General features: G+C 36.0%; 1 protein-coding gene across 7 annotated transcripts in view; it reads right to left on the reverse strand.

The window, feature by feature from the left end:
- Window positions 1-19,987, reverse strand: part of TASOR2 (transcription activation suppressor family member 2) — a 79,406-nt gene that overhangs the window by 2,981 nt on the left and 56,438 nt on the right. For all 7 annotated transcript variants that reach the window (XM_071210086.1, XM_071210087.1, XM_071210088.1 and 4 more), the window contains 6 exons: window positions 16,592-17,474; window positions 13,619-14,048; window positions 5,717-9,535; window positions 3,847-3,972; window positions 2,750-2,903; window positions 1,830-1,935 (listed from right to left, as the gene is read on the reverse strand). In XM_071210086.1, coding sequence (XP_071066187.1) covers window positions 1,830-1,935; window positions 2,750-2,903; window positions 3,847-3,972; window positions 5,717-9,535; window positions 13,619-14,048; window positions 16,592-17,474 — 5,518 coding nt within the window. The remainder of the gene's footprint in view (window positions 1-1,829; window positions 1,936-2,749; window positions 2,904-3,846; window positions 3,973-5,716; window positions 9,536-13,618; window positions 14,049-16,591; window positions 17,475-19,987) is intronic.

Here is a 19,987-nt window from a genome sequence, read left to right on the forward strand (position 1 = left end):
TTTTAAAGGAGAACCAGGCATCTCTGTGAATCAAAGTTGACTTACAACATTACAACCATACTTAGTCCTTTTGTAAATAGAGATTTTAAATAAATTCTTCATTCCAAACAAGAGAGACATCTACAGGTTTATCTGCTACCACTTCCAACTATGTTCCTTGCCAAGTCTTGTTAATTTCTAGTGGTCCCCTTACTGCATTCTATATTATACAGCAATGATACCAAATCTTTTAGTCTCTTTAAAACTTAAATTCTATACTCAATCATAATTTCCTTAAAAGCTCAACTACCTTAAAATTCTGTTACTACTTATCTTTTTCTCCATCTAAAAGAGGAAGATGAAGCCTTACCTCTTTCTATGTTTACCTTTTTAACATCTCTAACTGTTGGATAAAACCAAAATCACACCTGTTCCCATACCCCTAGTGATAATCATGATAAATTTTCTTCTAGTTTTTTTCCTATGTATATACAAATTTCTTTTTATGCAATCAGCAAAATTCTTTACTGTTTTAAGATATGAACTTTATATTTTGTTTTCCTAACTGTGCACAGAGACTTTTTATACGCTTCTACTTATTCCCTAAGTTTTGTGTGGCATTATTTTGTATAAGCTTAAATCTTTATCCACAGATGGATTAGAAGTTGATTTTGCAATTACTGATACCACCGACAGCTATAAAGATCTTTGTAAAAAATAGTGTTTTAAAGATCTAGGCTTTTCTGTTTTACTTTAGTTTTCACCTTCCTTGACAATGTAATGTCTCGGTTCTACACCTATCTATCTCGTTTTCTTCCGTTACTAGTTCCTCTCCTAAGTTCTACTCCTGGCCATCTTTCCTTTAAAGATCTCATGTGCTTTCTCAATATCAGGAATTATCTCTTCTAGGCTCCCCTTACTTTGGAGAAAGCAGTATGGTAAAATAGAAAATAATGGACATAAATATCTAGAGATAAACATTTGAAGCTCAGCTTCAAAACACTACTTATTTGACTTTGGTCAAATTTCTTATCCTCTTTGTACTTTACCTTCCACATCAGTAAAGTGGGTATTTACTGTTTACTTTCCCTAGGTAAGAAGTTTGAAGGAGATGATTGATGTAAATCATTTAACAAGTGGATTGTCAAATCTTTTCCCAGTCTGTGCCTGTAGCTCCAGACTCCATTTGTTTTTTGCCAGTCTCACTAAGGATTTGGAGATACTTCTTTGATATGGAAGAACTAATCATGGGCCTCACGTCATGGGCCTTCATCTAAGAAAATCAAATTTTCTTTCTATTTTTTAAAAATCACAGCTAAAGATTTAAGGAGTTTAATATCTGCTCCTATTGTTTAAGGGTAAAACTGAGTAAAGGATATATTCTGGTCTCAATTTTTCTATCCTTATTAACTGTGACAACTTATTATATGAATGAATATCCCAAATGACATTATATGGCAAACCCATATTTAAATTTAATTTTTACAGTATACTCATGGTAGTAGAGCCTGAGTATAATTCTCCGGAAATTTTATGACTTCTAAGTTATTAGAGAAGTGCCACTCAAAATACATACCTATGAACTATTTATTAGGGTTATAACAAACACCTTCCTTCACTGAAAGCCCTGCTGAGAAAAGTATTTTGAAAAAATAGCTAGCAGACCCGAGCAGTGTGCTTAGTGACGGGCTGACTTCCCTGCTGCCACAAGCTTCCCTCGTTGCACACCGGCACTTGGAGTCACTCTGGTCTAGAGCATAGTGAACATTTGGGATGAATCATGTTATTTCCACCCTCTTCTAATAAAGGGAAGAGGAAGGGAAAATCAGACATACAAATAAAGGCCATACCTTACATCTTCTTTTAGTTTTTTATTTTCCCTGTGGTGAAGCAACCACTTCCACCTTGCATTTCCATTTAGTTTCTCCAGGATCTTGACAATTTCCTTCAGTTGAACTACAGAATAGAATAAGTTTGCAAGACAAAATGTGTTTCGGGTCCCCCCCACAACCCTGGTTGGTGCGAAGTCCAGATATAATTTGTAAAAATCAAGACCCCCATCTTTTAATGTGTACCATATTTGCCATTTACATTGTAGGGCAGCACTCATTCTCACAAGTGCATAACACATTTCAAAGGTGCAGCAGCCTGTAACTCCACAACTCAGTCCTACATACTCATAAAAAGTAGCCACATTTAGTTCTAAAGTGACATCAGCTAGGGCAGGTTTTGATTATACATAAGAGCCTGGCTTATGGTCTAGAATTCTATGCAATTTTAGTGTCCCGGAATACATAAATTACATATCCATGGTCATGTAGGTAAGACGGTTAAGTAATCATTTTTTAGACTTTGATGTATCAAAAAGATGTAGGCAGGATGGCAATAGAAATGGAGAAGAGAGCTATTCTAAACAAATTAATATGTAGCTGACTTGCCTTGGCAAGTGAAGGAGTGAAATAAAACAATAAAATCTCAAATTTATTTGAAAAGAAGTTAGGTGCTCTAAGAGGAAGGGAACTGAGAGAGGCAGGATTGGCAATGAAGGTTATATTCAGTTAAAACAAAAGTAAAGAGCACATGGCCTTTGGAAATTAGAATTACAGAAACTATTTAAAAAGTGCTTAGCATAGCAAATGGCACAAATTAAGCCCTCAATAGGTGGCCATTGTTATTTTTGGAACTGATAATCTAATATTTCAGTGACTGGGCAAGAAGAAATTATCTGACCAGATCTCAAAGAAAGAAACAAGAAAGAAAAAAGACCAACCTAATGTTAATGTTTCTAATATTTTGTCATCTGATACCACAAAGCCTCCTGCACGAAAGAGCTCTTGGTAGGTGTAATTGAGAACATCTTCAGGGCTGTCTGCTCCAGCAAAGATGACACTGGGGAAATGCTTCAGCTTCAGCAAACACGGTATCTGTGACACATAAAATGACCCCCAGTGAAGACAAGTTCATTGGGTCAAGTTTTCTTAAGCACTTTGCTTTTGTCACTTTTCTACCCAAGGTTCAGGAAGAACAGCTAAAAATACCTTTAACTTCAATTCTGACCAGAAATTTTGCCACACATCGGAGTATCAACTCAGTTCATCACCCATTGTTGCAAACTCGTTAAAATTAAAAGGAGCTTTCTGAAATTCCCAAAGGTAGGATATAAAAATAATTCAGTGAAGGGAGATCACACCTGAGGTTTTGGGGACCTGTAAACTAGGCAGCTGTGTCACACAAATTCACGCCATCATTACTTTGCCTCCAGCTTACTCAGTGTCAGTGCTGGAAAGGCTCCTCTTACTGCCTACTGACAACAGCAGGATTACACAGCTAGTTTATTTAACTTATGGCTCAATATCATAACAAAGGTATTACCTAGAACACAGGGGGTCCAGTTACAATATAGAAAAGATAGGCCTAGGTTTCTGTTTACAAAATCCATGAATATAATTAGGGAGCACATATAAGATAAATTAAAGTGAGGACTCAGTCTGTCTTTCAGCTGCTGTTTCCATATCAGTTTTCAGAGTTAAGAAACTTCACATTAACTACGGGAACACAATAAAAAGGTTAGATATTTGTAAATTTTCTCATCTGAGATAGTAATCTGCATTTCTTTATGTCCATCAATAAGAAATCTTGCTTTAAAAGGATATATTACAAGGTTTTGAAATACAATTTGCCCTAAAAATACCTTTGTAACAGTAAATCACTGTATACTATCTTGATCCTATTATCTTCTCACGCAAAAATTCAGTGGTAATGTGTTTTAATTTCTTCTCTAAATAAAAAGGGCAGTGAAGAGCCTGATAATTACAGAATTATAGAAAATGCCTGAAAGTGATCTAAGAATGGTATTTCCAAACCTACTTGATGCAATTGTGATGATATATCCTCATTTCTGATGATGACTAGTAGTGTATCATTCTCTCTCTGAAAAGCTTGACAGAAATGCTGAGGTTCAATCTCTGTATGGCCTCCTTTCCTCAGAATATTCTGAAAGATTTACAAATAGCCATCACTTAAAAAAAAAAAAGACACTTGCATGGAATGACTAAAAACAATCCATCAAAAAGCACTACTTAACCCATTTACTAAATTATATTCAAACAGGGCAACATAAACGGTAATTTATCTTATTACTAAGTAAGCACACCTTTGATATCTAAGGCAAATAACTATCATTAGCGGTTGGATTTTGAAGTTTATTTCAGAGCCAGACCACTTGGTAACCTTTTATATCCATAAAGTATCAAAGGCTGAGTTTTAAAAAATAGCAGACTAGTATACATAAAATGAATCTCATCAACATTACCTTAGGGGTGCTGGATATTTACTCTAAAAATGCCACCTCTGGTCAAAACATTTCTAGAAGTTATTATACTACCCGTAAGATGTATGGATTCCTTTGAGTATCGTTAACAGAGACTGATTTTGGAGAAAGCCAATATTCCTTTGGATCTATGTATTCGAATAAGTAGACGGTCTAGTTTGAACCTGTTTCACAGCACTGTTAAGATGCTGTTGATCACTATATTACTCAGAATAGCTCCATAAGAAGCATGATTGGGAGGTAAGTTCTTGTAATTAAAAAAATTTCTTAACTGTGTCTTCCCTTGTGATTTTGATAGTATGTTTTCTGTCTTGAGGATTCTGGAGCTTTCCACTGCAAATCCTGATGTTTTGTTTCCTAGTTATACCACAATCATGGTATCTGACCATCACTTATTTTACTTTATAAAAATATTTACTCTTTGATCAATTCCCTTGGATCTCAAAACAATTCAGATTTTGACTATTTCAATTCATCACTCAAAATGTATGGTAGTTTTCAAAGAAATTCTTTTAAACAAGAGTCCCCCCCACCTTTTTTTTTTGAGTACCAGAATTTGGGAAACCCAGGACCCTCTATGTGGGAAGCCAGTGCTCAACCACTGAGCCACATGGGCTTCCCCAAATTGATTTCATTTGTTTGCTTGTTGTTTGTTTTGTTTTTAGGAGGCACTGGGGATCAAACCCAGGACCTCCCATGTGGGAAGCAGGTGCTCAACCACTTAAGCCACATCTACTCCGTAGACAAGATTCCTATTTACAAAGAGCCTATTAAATCTCAAATGAACCATTTGAATAAATATTCTGATATGTTCAACACTGTTATTAAACCATGTGGAGTTCTAGGCTATTTTGTCCATACAATCAGAATTTCCCTAGTAATTAAGAACCTTATAGATCTTTCTCATCTTATAAATAATGAAACAGGAGCCCAGAGAGATTAAGTTGTTCACATAATAGCTCACAACTAACTAATGTTTCCTGACTCATCAGGTCAGAAAAATTTTCATCAGGGGTATCTTTCTAACTTTTTTAAAAGTTTGGCTCTTTATAGTACTTCATTCTCAAGTTTATTTTTAGCTATGGAATATGTTTGTGTTTTCATTTGAATATGGATATTCCTATACTAGTAACTTTTTGTGAAAATTAGTCATTGCATAGAGAAATTTTATTTTCACTCCTAATTCTGGAACATCATAACATTTTAAAACATAGTACAATGCCAGATCCTTGTAGCAGAATAGCAGTGTACAGATAAAGACTAAGTTGTGAAATTTTACATGTGTAAAACATAAATACCTCATACCATCAGTTCTTTTGAAACCAAGAATGCTAAATTTATTACTTCTAATATAAACTAAAATTAGAAGTCAACAAAATAAACTATTAAGACAATCAGGCACTTTACCTTTGTTCTTACAAAGAATGATTTGTCTTCTGTTTCAACAAGGTAGAATAAGAAGGTACTCTTACAAGCCTCTTTCATAACACTTTTTAGTTTGACATGCAAATTGGTACACAAGTCTGTAATCATGTCTTCATAGGAGGCTGTTCTTCTTGGGAAAGAGGAATACATGTCTGGAGATGTAGCCTCTCCAGAAGAAACATTTAACTCTTTATCTTGGAAAACCACTTGGTTGCTATTCAACATCACTTTGTTGAATTCAGCATATTCATTGAGAATAAGAGAAATATCATTCCGAGATTCTTTCAAAGTACTGTTATATTTCAGTTTATTGAGGTGGAATGAACCAGTCTGATTTCTTTCAGAATTTGGAAGATTTCTACTCTGACTGCACATCTTATTCCAAAAGGAGGAGGAACTGTTCAAATTGCTAGGCATGTGACTTCTCTTCTGCTGACTCTCCTGTCTAGGCTGTGAGTGCACAACTGTTACTAGAAGGGGACTTCGGCTCCTGGGTGCACAACGCAGAACTGAGGACTCAGACATTTTTGTCAAAGGGAAAGCTCCAAGAGCTATCTGTACAGGTGACTCCTTTGGAAAAACACTGGTGAAAGAGACAGAATGCGGAGCTTCTCCAGTCTTCACAATTTGTTTCACTTTATGTGCAAAACGGAGATATTCCAGATCTAATGTGTTCTGGGTGAGGTCATCTGCTACTTGCCAAGTACTTGTCCAGGAGCTGATCAAGCCACATTTTGCAGTGAAAGTGGGGTGCCTCCTTAGGCTGTGCAAAGTTCTCGTGGTATCTTTGAGCTCCTTAGTTATAGTAAAGTTAGCATAAGTCCTGGGGATACCATGGAGATCTCTGATTTGGATATAATATGGAACACACTTATCTTCTTTCTTTATTCCAATGGGCCAGTTTCTGGGAGGAATGCTTGCCTCCCATTCTGGAACTTTGGTAGAGTAGCCCCAATCTTCATTGTTACTATTGTTGAAGCTTGCAATAGAGTCATAACCATCTTCTGCAGCATATTCTTTTCTGGTGTGACTGTATTTCAAAGTGCGAGAATCCTCCATGTCTAACTCGGGATTTCTACAATCACCAAAGGAGTCTTGATCAGAATCTCCAGAAAGGGGTTCATAATGTATGTCAGAATTCATGTCTCTATCCAGGGTTGCAGAGTCATCCTCAGCCCCAAGCCCCTCACTAGTGCTCTTCATTTCCCTTTGCTCCTCTGAGACTCCACAAACAAGAGAGTCAAAAGATTTTGGAACAAAGGAAGCAGAAGGCTTGTCATTATTTTCACTGGTGTCTGCTGTATCTGGGTACGAACCAGCATACAGGGGAAAGAACCCCCCACTCAACAGATCTTCTGTTTCATAAGTTGATGCTTCTTGCAGTATGTGAACTGGCTTTTGTTCACCTTTTGGAGAAGACGTGTTGTTAGACCGAGGGCTTACACCTCCTTGAGCTATGGTTTCTTCATGTAACTCAGCTTCAATTTCACTGTCCTTAAGCAAGCTGGCCATTTTGACTACTGATATTTCCTGTGTTTGAAACCCTGTCTCTACGTGTACTGGTCTTGTGTAATGGGTTAATACAGCAACATCTGAGGAAGACCCAAGTTCGGGGATCTCTGAGTGCCTGGATGCCTGTGTAAGATCAACTCCATCAAAAGAGTCAGAATGCAAGGACTTAATCTGCAAATAATTATCTTCATTTTTTTGCAAATCACTGTGAAATAGGTATTTCTTGATGCTTTTAGGGCTAGTCTGCTGTTTCAAGGGCATATTCAGTATACCACTTGGAGCAGCTGTAGAAGGGACTGTATCAGCTAAAGACTCATCATCAATCATTTTTTGAGGAGCCTCCAGTGCAAGATGCTCTAAGTCCAAATTTCTGTTCTCTATACTAATTGGCTGTAATGGCTTTCCTGATTTTACCAGTTTTTCAAGAGAAGGCTTGAAATCACCTCCATATTTGGCAGCTGAGACAGGCTGCCTTTCTGAGAAAGGTAAAACCTTTTCATACTCCCTTTGGAAAATTTCCTCAGTTACTTTACCAGGAAGACTCAAGTGCCTATCTTTTTTCCCTGGGTGATTATTTAATACTGGAGGCATTTCAGCAGAGAGCTGCATTTGTTGTTCCCAAGTTAAGTTATCTTGTCCCACTGAATGGGTAGGAGGAAGAACAAAAGAATTTTCTTTTTCTGTTATGGCTAAATCCACTGACTCAATCTGGGAGAAATTGTTACTTTTCTCGCACTCTGTATTGTGTACTTTTAAACTACCTGGAGACACAGCCTGAGATGGCTGTGTTTCTTCAGCTGGTGCTCGGGGGTCAGGACTAGCAGCAGGTGACACTTCTTCAATTAAAGCATCAAAGGGAAAGTCTGAGGTAACATTAACTTCCCCCGCAATCTCAAGGGAGCAACTGTCTTTAGACAGTATTAAAGTAACTGGTTGTAAATTATCTCCTTTTCTCTCCTTATTTTCTAGTGGTGTCTCTGACACTGCAGGATACACTGGTGTATAATCAATAGAAGTGACTCCTCTGTTTTCTGTGAGAGTCACTTCTTCTGGTTCAACTATTTCTTCAGGTATACCCTGAATTTCTGAATTTGATAATGGGGCCTCCTCAAGTCGGTCTAGTCCATCAACTGGCATTTTTTCTTTGGGACTTGTAGGTGGTGAAATTGTTAGAGTTAGGTCAATGTCAGAATCTTCCTCTGACAACTCTAGGTTGACCTCCTCTCTATTCATAGATAGGTTGGTTGGTTTGTTAAATGCCGAGTTAAAAGAGTCAAAATTCCTATTTTCACTGTTAGGACCACCCTTGTCTTTCTTCCTTAGTTCTAAAGAGCTTTCTGATATATTACTTTTTGATGGAATGCAGTTAAGAGAATAATTTTTTTCCAAGGTGGTAGTGACTGATGTTGAGATTACTTCTTCAACCTCTGATGGTTCTATAATCTCTTCTGAAGATATGCTCAAGAGACCCTGAGACTGCAGAAAAAAGTCTTGAGAGAGTCTCACTTCTTCACTAGGTAATGGATAACTAGAACTTTTAACTACTGACACTGCCTCCATCACCGATGAATTATCATTTGGTGGCGATGAGGCTGGAAGAAGAGTATCCTTCTGTAAGGAACACATATCTTTCACAAGTGTCTCTCTGCTTACTGAGGAGGCACAAAGGAACTTAAGGCCTTTCTGTCTTGGCACTGCTAGAGATGGCATGTCCCTAAGATCTTCTGTTTGTGCTTTTTCAAATGTGGATACAGGATGCCTAAGACTTGTAGTAGGTGATACTTTCATCGATTCCATATTAAAGGTTGTAGGTTTATCAATTCTATTTACAACTTCTGTCTGCACTGGTACATAGGCATTCTTTTCAAAAGTGAGAGTAACTGGTTCCAGATTAATCATTACATACCCCATATGTTCATCTTTCCTTTCCAATGAAGACTGACATTCTTTGTTTATGGGACTGCTATGCTTGATAAGGTCCTGTAAAGCACTTGTTTTTGTGTGCACTGTTGCTTGTATAAGATCAACTTTGCTTTCAAGGGTGCTGTACGCAGACTTCTGACAAATCACTGACTGACTGCTGACATCATCATAGGTCTTAGTGAATGTGGTTTGTGAAACAGTATCATTATGAGAAGTCACTCTTGTGCTATCAAATTGCTGAAAGGTTTTATCTTCACCAGGAACAAAAGGTCCGTTAGTTTGGGTACTTCCAATACTAGAAAGCAGCACAACATCAGAAGTGTTTAGTTTATCTGATGATTCTTGTTTGGCTTTTTCCCCATTTACCTGAAATGACAAAAATAAAATAAAAATTAAAAAAAAAAAACAAAACTCCAGAAAACTATTACTTATATGAAGAACAGTAACGACAGGGATCAATTTTTGTTCCTATCTGTTCTTCTGAATCTTCTGATCTCTAAGAATACCATAGCATAGGGTAAATACCTCTCTTTTTTGGATAGACTTAAAATACCCCCAAATTAAGAACTTGTTTCCTTTAATATATATATAATCACAGCTTTGTGTGATTATATATATAATCACAACTTTGACTGCAGAGCTTATTTTTTTAAAATGGACTTTTGAAAAGAAAAGTGACCAGGCCACTGATATTTTAAAGACTTGAAAGTACAGGGTGTTTGCTATTAAGTAGCATAACTTAATCTAGAATTCAGCATTAGACAACATTGCTTAATTAATTTTAATTGTTTTTAATAAATAAGACTAAAAGATAATTTTTCTTTTTTTACTTTATTTATTTTTTTATTAAAAGATAATTTTTAAAGCAAAAAACTTTTTTTAACACTAGCTTTCAATTAGACTATAAATAAACTGTACGCTGGAACATTCCCATGAGGAAAGAGTATAAATTAATTTCTATCTCCTGTACTCAGACTACACTGATTAAGCAGTTTTCCCAAGGTATCAGGTTTTACCATGGTAGACAAAGGTCCTTTAACCCTTAGCTATCTCTTCTTATAACTGGAGATGATATCTTTCTCATTATAATACCTCCTCTATGACAGAACAATATAAACTATATCAATGTGGTTTGCATTAATAAACTAAATGTAAGGACTGATTTGAATAGGAGCAAGAGTCAAACACTAAAAGAAATACCTCTCGATGATTCTGATAACCTCATAAGGTGTTTTTTGTTTTTAATAGTAATAATAAAAAAAGGCTGATGCATGATCTTGTCCATAATATGGCAAAATGGACTGATTTTACATTTGCCTATACTTCTCTAATTTTTATAACATTATATTCTCAGATTTCCTGCCATGTCTTGAGGTATTCCATGATGGAAGTTGGTATCCGTGTTTTAAATCTCTTGTTAAAAGTATTTCTGACTTACCCAAAGAAACCAACCCCAGTAATAAGGTAGAGTGAAGATGAGACTCAGAGGGCATGCCTGACCAGACATAAAGCATTACAAAAGTCAAGAAGGGAGTCACTCTGATCACATTCCTGTGACCTTCTCATGCATGCTGTGGCTGTCACATTTGGCCACAGTCCTCAACCTCACCATGACTGGCTTAGCCTTTTCTTACATTTCCTAAGTTGGCAGACCCTACACCATCTTCAGGTGTTAGTGCAATGAAATTTGTGGCAATCCTGCCATATTTATATTTGCATTCATATTTATATATATCTAAAATAAAGTCTGATCATTTAAAAAGAACTACTAAACACACCTGACTAGAAGCAAAAATACTATTGTTCTTTTTTTTGTCTTTATTTTTTTAATATTACATTAAAAAAATATGAGGTCTTCTTTTTTTAATAAAAAATTTTTAAAAAAAGTTTTATTTATTTTCCCCCCTTCCCCTCCTCCCGCCCTGCTGTTTTTGCTGTGTTGTCTTCTCCTCTCATTTTCTCTCCTCTAGGATTCTCTGGGATTTGATCCTGGAGATCTCTAATGTGGAGAAAGGTTCCCTGTAAATTGCGCCACCTCAGTTCTTGGTCTCTGCTGCACTTCACCTTGACTCTCCCCTTGTCTCTCTTTTGATGCATCATCTTGCTGTGTGACTCACTTGAGTGGGCACTGGCTCACTGTGTGGGCATGCTTTCTCTTCTTTTCACCAGGAGGCCCCAGGAATCAAACCTGGGTCCTCCCATATGCTAGGCAGAAGCTCTATCACTTGAGTCACATCTACTTCCCCTATTGTTTTCCAATACTTATGCAAAAATTATCTTCACATCCTAATTTGCCCACTTGTAGAATATAAGGGAGTGGTATAGAACACACATGGGTGCCTGAAAAGTCTAGGCACAATGTCTAGTTTTAGTACTTTACATACACATTTCTTTATACTGTTTCATGTTTGCCAAAAATCATTCTTAAAAACAGTACTGATGGAAAGTGGATGTGGCTCAAGCAACTGAGCTCCCACCTACCACATGGGAAGTCCCTGGTTTGGTTCCTGGTTCCTCCTAAAGAAGACAGCAAGCAGGTGCAGCAAGCAGACGCAACAAGAGACACAAGAAGAAAAACACAGTGAGAGACACAAAAAAGCAGGGAACAGAGGCGGATCAAGCAATTGGGTGTCTCCCTTCTACATCAGAGGTCCCAGGTTTGATTCCTGGTGCCTCCTAAAAAAACAAGGAAGATAAACAGACACAGCAAGTGCAAGCAAGTGCAAACAACAAGAGGGATGGGGAAAAATAAAATCTTAAAAAAAAAAAAAAAAAAAAAAGCAAAACCCAAAACACAGTACTAATAGTTAATTACCTCTTACCAGAACAAAAATTACTTAATAGGAAACTAGTATGTATATATAAAGTAATCGAAATCTGCCTAAACTATAAATATTTTGTTTATTCTAAAGCAGTAATTCTTGGGAAATGGTTGTGGCTCAACTGACAGAGCATCTGCCTACCATATGGAGGGGCCCAGGGTTCGATACCCAGGGCCTCCTGACCCATGTGGTAAGCTGGCCCATGCACAGTGCCATGCCATGCAGGGGTGTCCCCCCGTGTAGGGGAGCCCCACGCACAAGGAGTGCACCGTGCAAGGAGAGCCACCCCATGTGAAAAAAGGGCAGCCTGCCCAGGAGTGGTGCCACACACATGGAGCAAGATGATGCAACAAAAAAAGCGACAGTTTCCCGGTGCCGCAAGACAAGAATGCAAGAGGACACAGAAGAACACACAGCGAAGAGACACAGAGAGCAGACAATGGGGGGGAAGGGGAGAGAAATTTTAAAAAAATAAAATAAAGCAGTAATTCTTAACTGGGTTTTATATATTTCTTTGAGAATTTATGTACACTAGCCTCAAGAAGAAAAGCATACACACAAACATACACTCATGTATATTTACACACATAAACACACACGTGGATTTTTATACTTATTTATAAACAGTATTAGAGAATGAGAAACATCTAAATTTCCTAGATTTGAATCGTGGCCTAACAATTTACAACTGAGAATAATGCCATTATGAATAGCCTCATCTGTTCTTACTTCATAGAGTTTTTGTGAAAATTAAATGAATTTATGTGAGTAAAGGGCTTAGAATACTATCTGGCACATTAATGCTTAAAAAGTGTTATTTCTGATGATGATGATGATGATGATCTGAAGGCATTCACAGCCTCTGAGGCTCACCCATGGACCTACTGGGGATATCCAGTATCCCCAGGCACAGAAGCATTGTTTAGTCAATGTTTAGACAGGCATTGGTAGGCGCTTCCCAAACACAAACAAGATTATTCTGGAACAAACCTTGGCAAAAGCTGAAAAAGGCAGGTGTTTTATCAAACCCACTTCCTTAGAATTGGGATACAAATTTTGATTTGCCCCAGTTAGAATTTGGGTTTTCTGGCACAACTGAACAGCAATTGAGAAAAGTGAAACAAAACAAAATTTAAGTTCCATAATTACAAATAGTTACCTGCAATGATTTTTCTCGTACAGGGGCTGTATTTTAATTAATGTCCCATTTTCTTCTTCAAAAAGTAATTTTATAATCAATTTTAGTGTACCTTAAGATTTATCAAAGAATTTCTAATCCTTAAATAATACCGTAGGTAAGATATGACAGGTATTTTAAATGAAAAGAAAATAAATTCAGCAAGAATAAGTAATTTGTGCCAAATTATAAAACTAAGTGACACAACTTGGTTGGCTCCCATATGATTTTTTCAACTCCTTCTTTAATATGGATGGTAGGTAAGTTCCACTTGTGATCCATCCAGGATAACATTTTATAAAACCTAGGACTTCAGCATTATAATCCTTTACAAATCTGGAGAACCCACTTACATAAAATAAACCAATGCCTTTATTGAATGTGATTTTACATACAAAAGAAGAGAAAATTTATTAAAAAAGAATGCCAGCTTTTATAGTATTTACTTACCTTATTATTGCAAGAATAGATGAGATTCTGGCTTTCTGTGTTATCTGGATGACCCTCTCTTACAAAAATTTCTTTCTGTTCATTCTGTACACAGAGTTCCAAGCCTCTTGCAGGTGACAGTTTAATGAAAGGAAGCAAGGAATCAGCATCAGGGAAGGACAGTTCGGTAGTTTCACCCCTGGAAGTTTCGTTAGTCTCCAACAGGGGGTCTGCAGAGCATCTTTCCATACTGGGTGACTCCTCCATTTCACTGAATTCAAAAGATTCTAATGTGCTATTTATAGATACGTATTTTGCTGGGTTGCTGTGTTCTACCACTTTTCGTGATGATCGAATGACTTTGTTCTGATTGCTGTAAAACAGAGCTACCCACATATGAAGTAAAAGTTTCACTTCTTCCACATTATCAGGCAAATCAGTATTCCAGGGCCTGAGATTTAAAAAAAAACAAACACACAAAAATCACTAAAAATGGTTATTTTAATGCATTATCTTATAAGTACTTTCATTATTGTCAGTTCTTTGTGTTCATTTTTATTTTAAAAATTATACCACCATGAAACAATGAATAAGTAAGTATAGAATCATGATCTGAACACAGGTATCCCAACTTCTCATTTAGTATTTTTCTTCTACGCCACACAAATTGTCTCTGGACGCAATACACTTATTATGTGAATAATGGTTTCAGCAACTACCCACATACTTAAAACCTTGCTTTTGTTAAGTCTGACTCACTCTCATTTTTTCTCCATGTTTGTCTCTCTTCTAATAATGAAGAAAGTCTGAAGATTAAAATATCTCGGTATAAAGTTAATAGCATAATCATAATAAAATTGTTTCATGAATTTTAAGAAAGGTACACACTAATGCCAAATGTTAACAGGGAAAACTGTGTGTGAGAGGAGGATATACCGGAACTTTGTACTTCCTGCATGATGTTTCTGTAAACCCACAACTGCTCTAACAACAAAATCTCTGAACTATAAGATTATAGTTGTAGAAAATAGTCAATTCAGTCACCAATATGTACAATTTAGTCACAGGTGAAATACTTCACTCATAGGTAGCTAAATGTCATTTCATGTAACTAGTGCTTCTTTTTAATTTTTATTTATTTATTAGAGAAGTTGTAGGTTTACAGAAAAATCATCCACAAAATACAGGTTTCCCATAATGCCACTCTATTATTAATATCTTGCATTAGTGCGGTACACTTTTATTACAATTCGTGAATTGTACTATTTTTTTATAATTGTACTATTAACTATAGTTCATCACTTACGATAGGGTCCCCATTCACTTATTTCGTTGTACAGTCCTATGTTTCATGTTTTAAAATTTTTATACTAGTAACATTTATGTAATCTAACATTCCCCTTTTAACCACATTCAAATATATAATTCAGTGCTGTTAACTGCATTCACAATGTTTGCTACCATTACCATCATCCATTACCAAAACTTTTCCATCAATCCAAATATAAGAGAAAACTCCATACAATTTAAATACTAACTCCCCATTCCCTACCCTCACCCTGGCCCCTGGTAACTTATATTCTAGTTTTTGTACTTAATCTTAGCTAAAGGCCAAGACATGATAAAATCTAGTTTCTGACTCTATGAATTTGCTTATTCTAATTATTTCATATCAAATGAGATTATACAATATTTTTCCTTTTGCGTCTGGCTTATTTCAGTCAACATGATGTCTTCAAGATTCATCCATATTGTTGAATGAATCAGAATTTCTTTTTATGACTCAATAATTTCCACTGTGTGTGTATATACCACATTTTATGTATCCCTTTATTGGCTGACAAGCACTTGGGTTTCTTTCATCTTTTGGCAATTGTGAATAACGCCACTATGAACATCAGTATGCAAGTATGTGTTTGAGTCCCCGCTTTCAATTTTTTGGATATATACCTAGAAGTGGGATTGCTGGATCATATGGTAATTCTATACTTAACTTTCTTAGGAACTGCCAAACTGTCTTGCACAGTGGTTGCACCATTTTACATTCTGCATTTTAACCACTACAATTATCTCAAAAGTTACATCAATTTTCCCACCAACAATGAATGTTTCTATTTCTCCACATCCACTCCAATACTTATAATTTTCCATTTTTTTAAAGTTAGCTAATGTTTCTTGCTAATAGTAATGGTGTTCATTTATTAGTATGTGCCAATGTGCAAAATTTAACAACCTCATAATGTAGCTTTGGTACACCCATATTTAAAGTGTTTCTATCTTTCAGGCATCATCTGGAAATTTGTCAGGAATGTACTTTCAGGGCCCACCCTAAACAGAATTAGTCAGACCTCCCTGGTCAGTGAGATACTTAGTTAAGTTGTACATGCAATACAGTTTGAGAAGCACTGTCCTGAAGTCCAGTTATTTGCCTGCGATCACAAAAACTAAAAAATGGGAAGAGCCTGGAATCAAACCTAGGTTAGTGTAAACTCTAAAGCCTGTATTTTTAACCACTCTGATATTATTGCCTTGATTCCTTTTCAAGGAATATTTGTAAAACATCCCCCTTGTAAAACTGCTCACTCCTGTCAATCTGACCAACTTAGCAAGCTAGAAGCATTCCTTAAATGTTTCTTCTGGCAGTCAGCCTATAAAGCATCATTTCTGTAATCTCCCTATTTTACATTAAGATGTCATCTAAAAAACACAATTCAAAGACTACAATGGCTTACAAAGGAGCAGCTCAAAATGGAAAGCTGTTCACAAAGCTAAAGTTACTGTAAAGTTCTTTATGGATCACTGAGAGACAGTGGCAAAAACCAGTCTGTTATTAATGGTTAGTAGACATATTTGCTTGATATTATTACCAAATTACTAGTTTTACACGCAGTATTTCTTTTTCCTTCCCTTAAGGTGGTACAAGTATTCATTCTCACTAAAGTTATCTCAAAAGAAAAATTACATCAATTTTCATCAAGTTTCCTTCCTACTTACCCATGTAAAGCTCTTACTACAGTTTTTTCCAGAGGGTTGTTGGTATATTTGCTATCCAAGCTGAATATATATTCTGTTTCACATTTGAAAGTGACCTTAAAGGAGTCATCACAGCTAAGCACAGTATGAGAGCAACAGAAATCTTTTAGGCTGGAAGCCATCAATCTACTCTTACGCTTTATGAATGGATCCTCAAAGGGCTTTTGCAGAGGGGAGGTATTTTGCTGATGCCGGAATGGCATGACCTTTCCCACTGGGGTTCCTGCTTCAGGGCCTTTTGTTCCATTCTTGGCAAAGGCAGGGCCTTGTAACCCTCTCTGCTGTAGATGCTTTTTTGCATGCTCTGCAAGGAGAAGGGCATATGAATGTTCCACAGCAACAAGTGAGCTTTGGCTTGCAACGGAAGTTTCCAGTGTTTCCTCTGTAGGTGCTGACTGGGTTTTAACAGGGGCCTGATCACAAGGAACCAAACTCTCTTCAGCTTGGCTAACACTTAAGTCTGACACTGAATTAGGCTTCTGATTATCAGATGATGATTTAGGGAATAGTCCATCTTTTTGACTTTTAATTCCTCTGTGGTATTCATGGTCAGATGTCCCTAGCAATGAATTTTCTTTAGAGAGCAAAACTTCATTTTGTGGCAACTCAGAAGAGCCGGGAAGGTTTCTAGGCTCAGATGATGGTGTGGAAGAGGTAGCAGAGCTTAAAGCTAGATCAGCCAACATATTTAGGGCCTGGGAGTCACAGTTGTCAATGGAGTTTTCAGGAAGATCTTTTTGAGCCAATGTGGCATTTTCTGGTTGAGCTGTAGTTATGCTAAAAATGTCTCCTTGACCATTAGATGAAATTTCTGGTTGAAGCTGTGAAGCACTTTCTCCTTTGGCTTCAGTATAAAGAAAAGAAAAAGACAGATTTAACACTTGATTTTCATAGAATTAATTCTCTGCCTTATTACTATGCCTTAGAGAAAATTAATGGTTAAATGAACACATTCAAGAAAAACCTCTTGCTTATTATGTAGACTGCCTATTAAAATTTTACTATCAGATTGAAGTCACCTCCAGTTTTCAGAACTGTGCTTCTATAATTTATTGACCAAAGGAACAAAGATATGTGCAAATTAATTTGAAAAGAAATCACTCGTCAAAATGCCTGTATTTAACTACATACAAGACACACTACTCAGATAAAGAAATATACTAAGATTTAAAAAAAACATAAAAACAAGAATCCCACCCTCAGGGAGCTTACACTCTACTAAGAATCTAAGACTTTATAAGTTTGGAGAATATATTATAGTATGTTAACATACTATTAACATACTTATTAATTAATTAGAAATAATTCCCTTTAACAAGTGATTAGAGAAATAACCTCAGTTCAAAATAGAGATAATTTTTAACCTTATTGATCATTAATTAAAGATTTAATGATATGAATGAAAAATTAGAAAAGTCACTCAGAAGAGTACTCAGAATTACCTTTTAAAACATCTGCCTTAATCAGAAAACTGTTACATCCCAAATGGTTTACTGAGACATTCTCAGGACATTAATTAAATCATCTTAAATGCTGTTATTAAGAAGGGTAATAAAGTTCACAACCATAGCAGCCAATAACTCCCTGCTAGTAGTAGGAGGATGAACAGAAAAGCCATCTGTGCTCCTCTTTATAATTAACAGTAACAGGTCAAACATAAATTAACAACCCATTCACAAAGCCCAATGACTGATACATTTAAATAAGAGAAGAGGAAAACTCTGCCCTATGAAGCTATGAAATAGCAGGATGGTGTGTGTGTACGTGTATGTGTGTGTGCATGTGTGTGTATAATTAAAATAGCAAAATCCAAGGGGGTGGAAGAAAGTGATTCAAAGCAGAGAACGCTCATTAATTCCACTGTTAAATTACTGGAAACATGAAATTTGCTTTATAAACTGTCCCATTTAATAACACTTAATTTATTTCATCATCTTTATTTTAGTTTCCTTATTTTTATAAACTCTTACATAGAATATTACTTATAAGAATAGCTTAGTATAAAAAATACTGTTTAAGAGACATGACCATTCTTGGTTCAGCTAAATAAGCATGTGTAATCTCATATAAATCATTCAATTACTAACATGTTACAGGTTCTCAGTCAAAGATACAACAGCAACAGTTTATCTCTATTTTAAACATACAGAAAAGGCAGTGTCAAAGAAATCACATAAAAAATAGAAAGAGTTGATTGAATGAAATACTATACTGAAAATTATCATCACACTGAGGCCCACATGGTTATGTTTCATTTCCCTTCTTAATCTCAGATATTTACAGTATAAGAAATGAAATGGAGTAGTAAAGGTGGTTAAGAAATGGAGGGAAAATTAAGAGATTATTTAAAAGGCAGTAATTGTAAGTTTTTAAAAATGAGGTACTGGGGATTGAACACAGGACCTCATAGATGGGAAGCAGGCTCAACCACTTGAACTATATCTGCTCCCCAATCTTAAGACTTTCTTTAACTTGGAATGTTGGCTGCACAATATATACAGACATGTACAATGCAAATTAGCCTATTTTTAAACATATACTTTGAAAACTTTTTATTTTCTGCCCCATTTTTCAGTTGACTACTACCCAACTGTACACCTCTTCCCATTAATCAATTAGTCAAAAATATCTCAGGGCCAACTCAGGGCAAAGAATTCTAAGAGACATTATATATATGTACTTTCCCCCTCACTGATTAGAAAGTAACTGGGAAGATAAGGCCAAGGCACATCAAATGATTAGAATATAGTCTGAATTAAAGTCTTTAATTTTCTCAAAAACACAAATGAAATAAATAAATAAAAACTCAAAAGGAACAGAAAGAAAGGAGATTAATGAGAGTCAGAGAATTAGGAAACACTTACGGAGGTAGGACTTGGCTGAGAGGAAGCTGGACTGGTAAAGGGGAACTGCACAATAGGAAAAATGTGTTTTATGCATGTGGGGAGGCAAGGAATAGGACTGAAATCACAGATACTGATAGAAAGACAAGGTACAATTTAGGAAACAGCAGAGGTAAATATGGATCTGTAGGGTAAGACTGTAGTATAGGAACTGCCTTGAGAGAGAGAAGAGTTTAAATTTGGTATGGAATCCAAAATTGCAACTAGAATGGCAAGATGAAATTTTAAAAAATTTTCAGTCATGAAACAATATAAAATGGTTTGTCTCTGAAATCCCACTAAACATGAGCTTTTTAAAAATCTGAAAATAGATGAGGGGAAAAGAGAATCATGGAGATTATACAGAAAAACAATAGAAATGTAAAGATAGGAAGAAATGAAATCTCTTTGCTAAACAAAGAAATAAAAAAAAAAAACAAAACACCCCACCAGCACACAATATAATAGAACTCAA

Source organism: Dasypus novemcinctus, chromosome 20 (genome assembly GCF_030445035.2).
Source record: "Dasypus novemcinctus isolate mDasNov1 chromosome 20, mDasNov1.1.hap2, whole genome shotgun sequence".
In the NCBI taxonomy this organism is placed as follows: domain Eukaryota; kingdom Metazoa; phylum Chordata; class Mammalia; order Cingulata; family Dasypodidae; genus Dasypus; species Dasypus novemcinctus.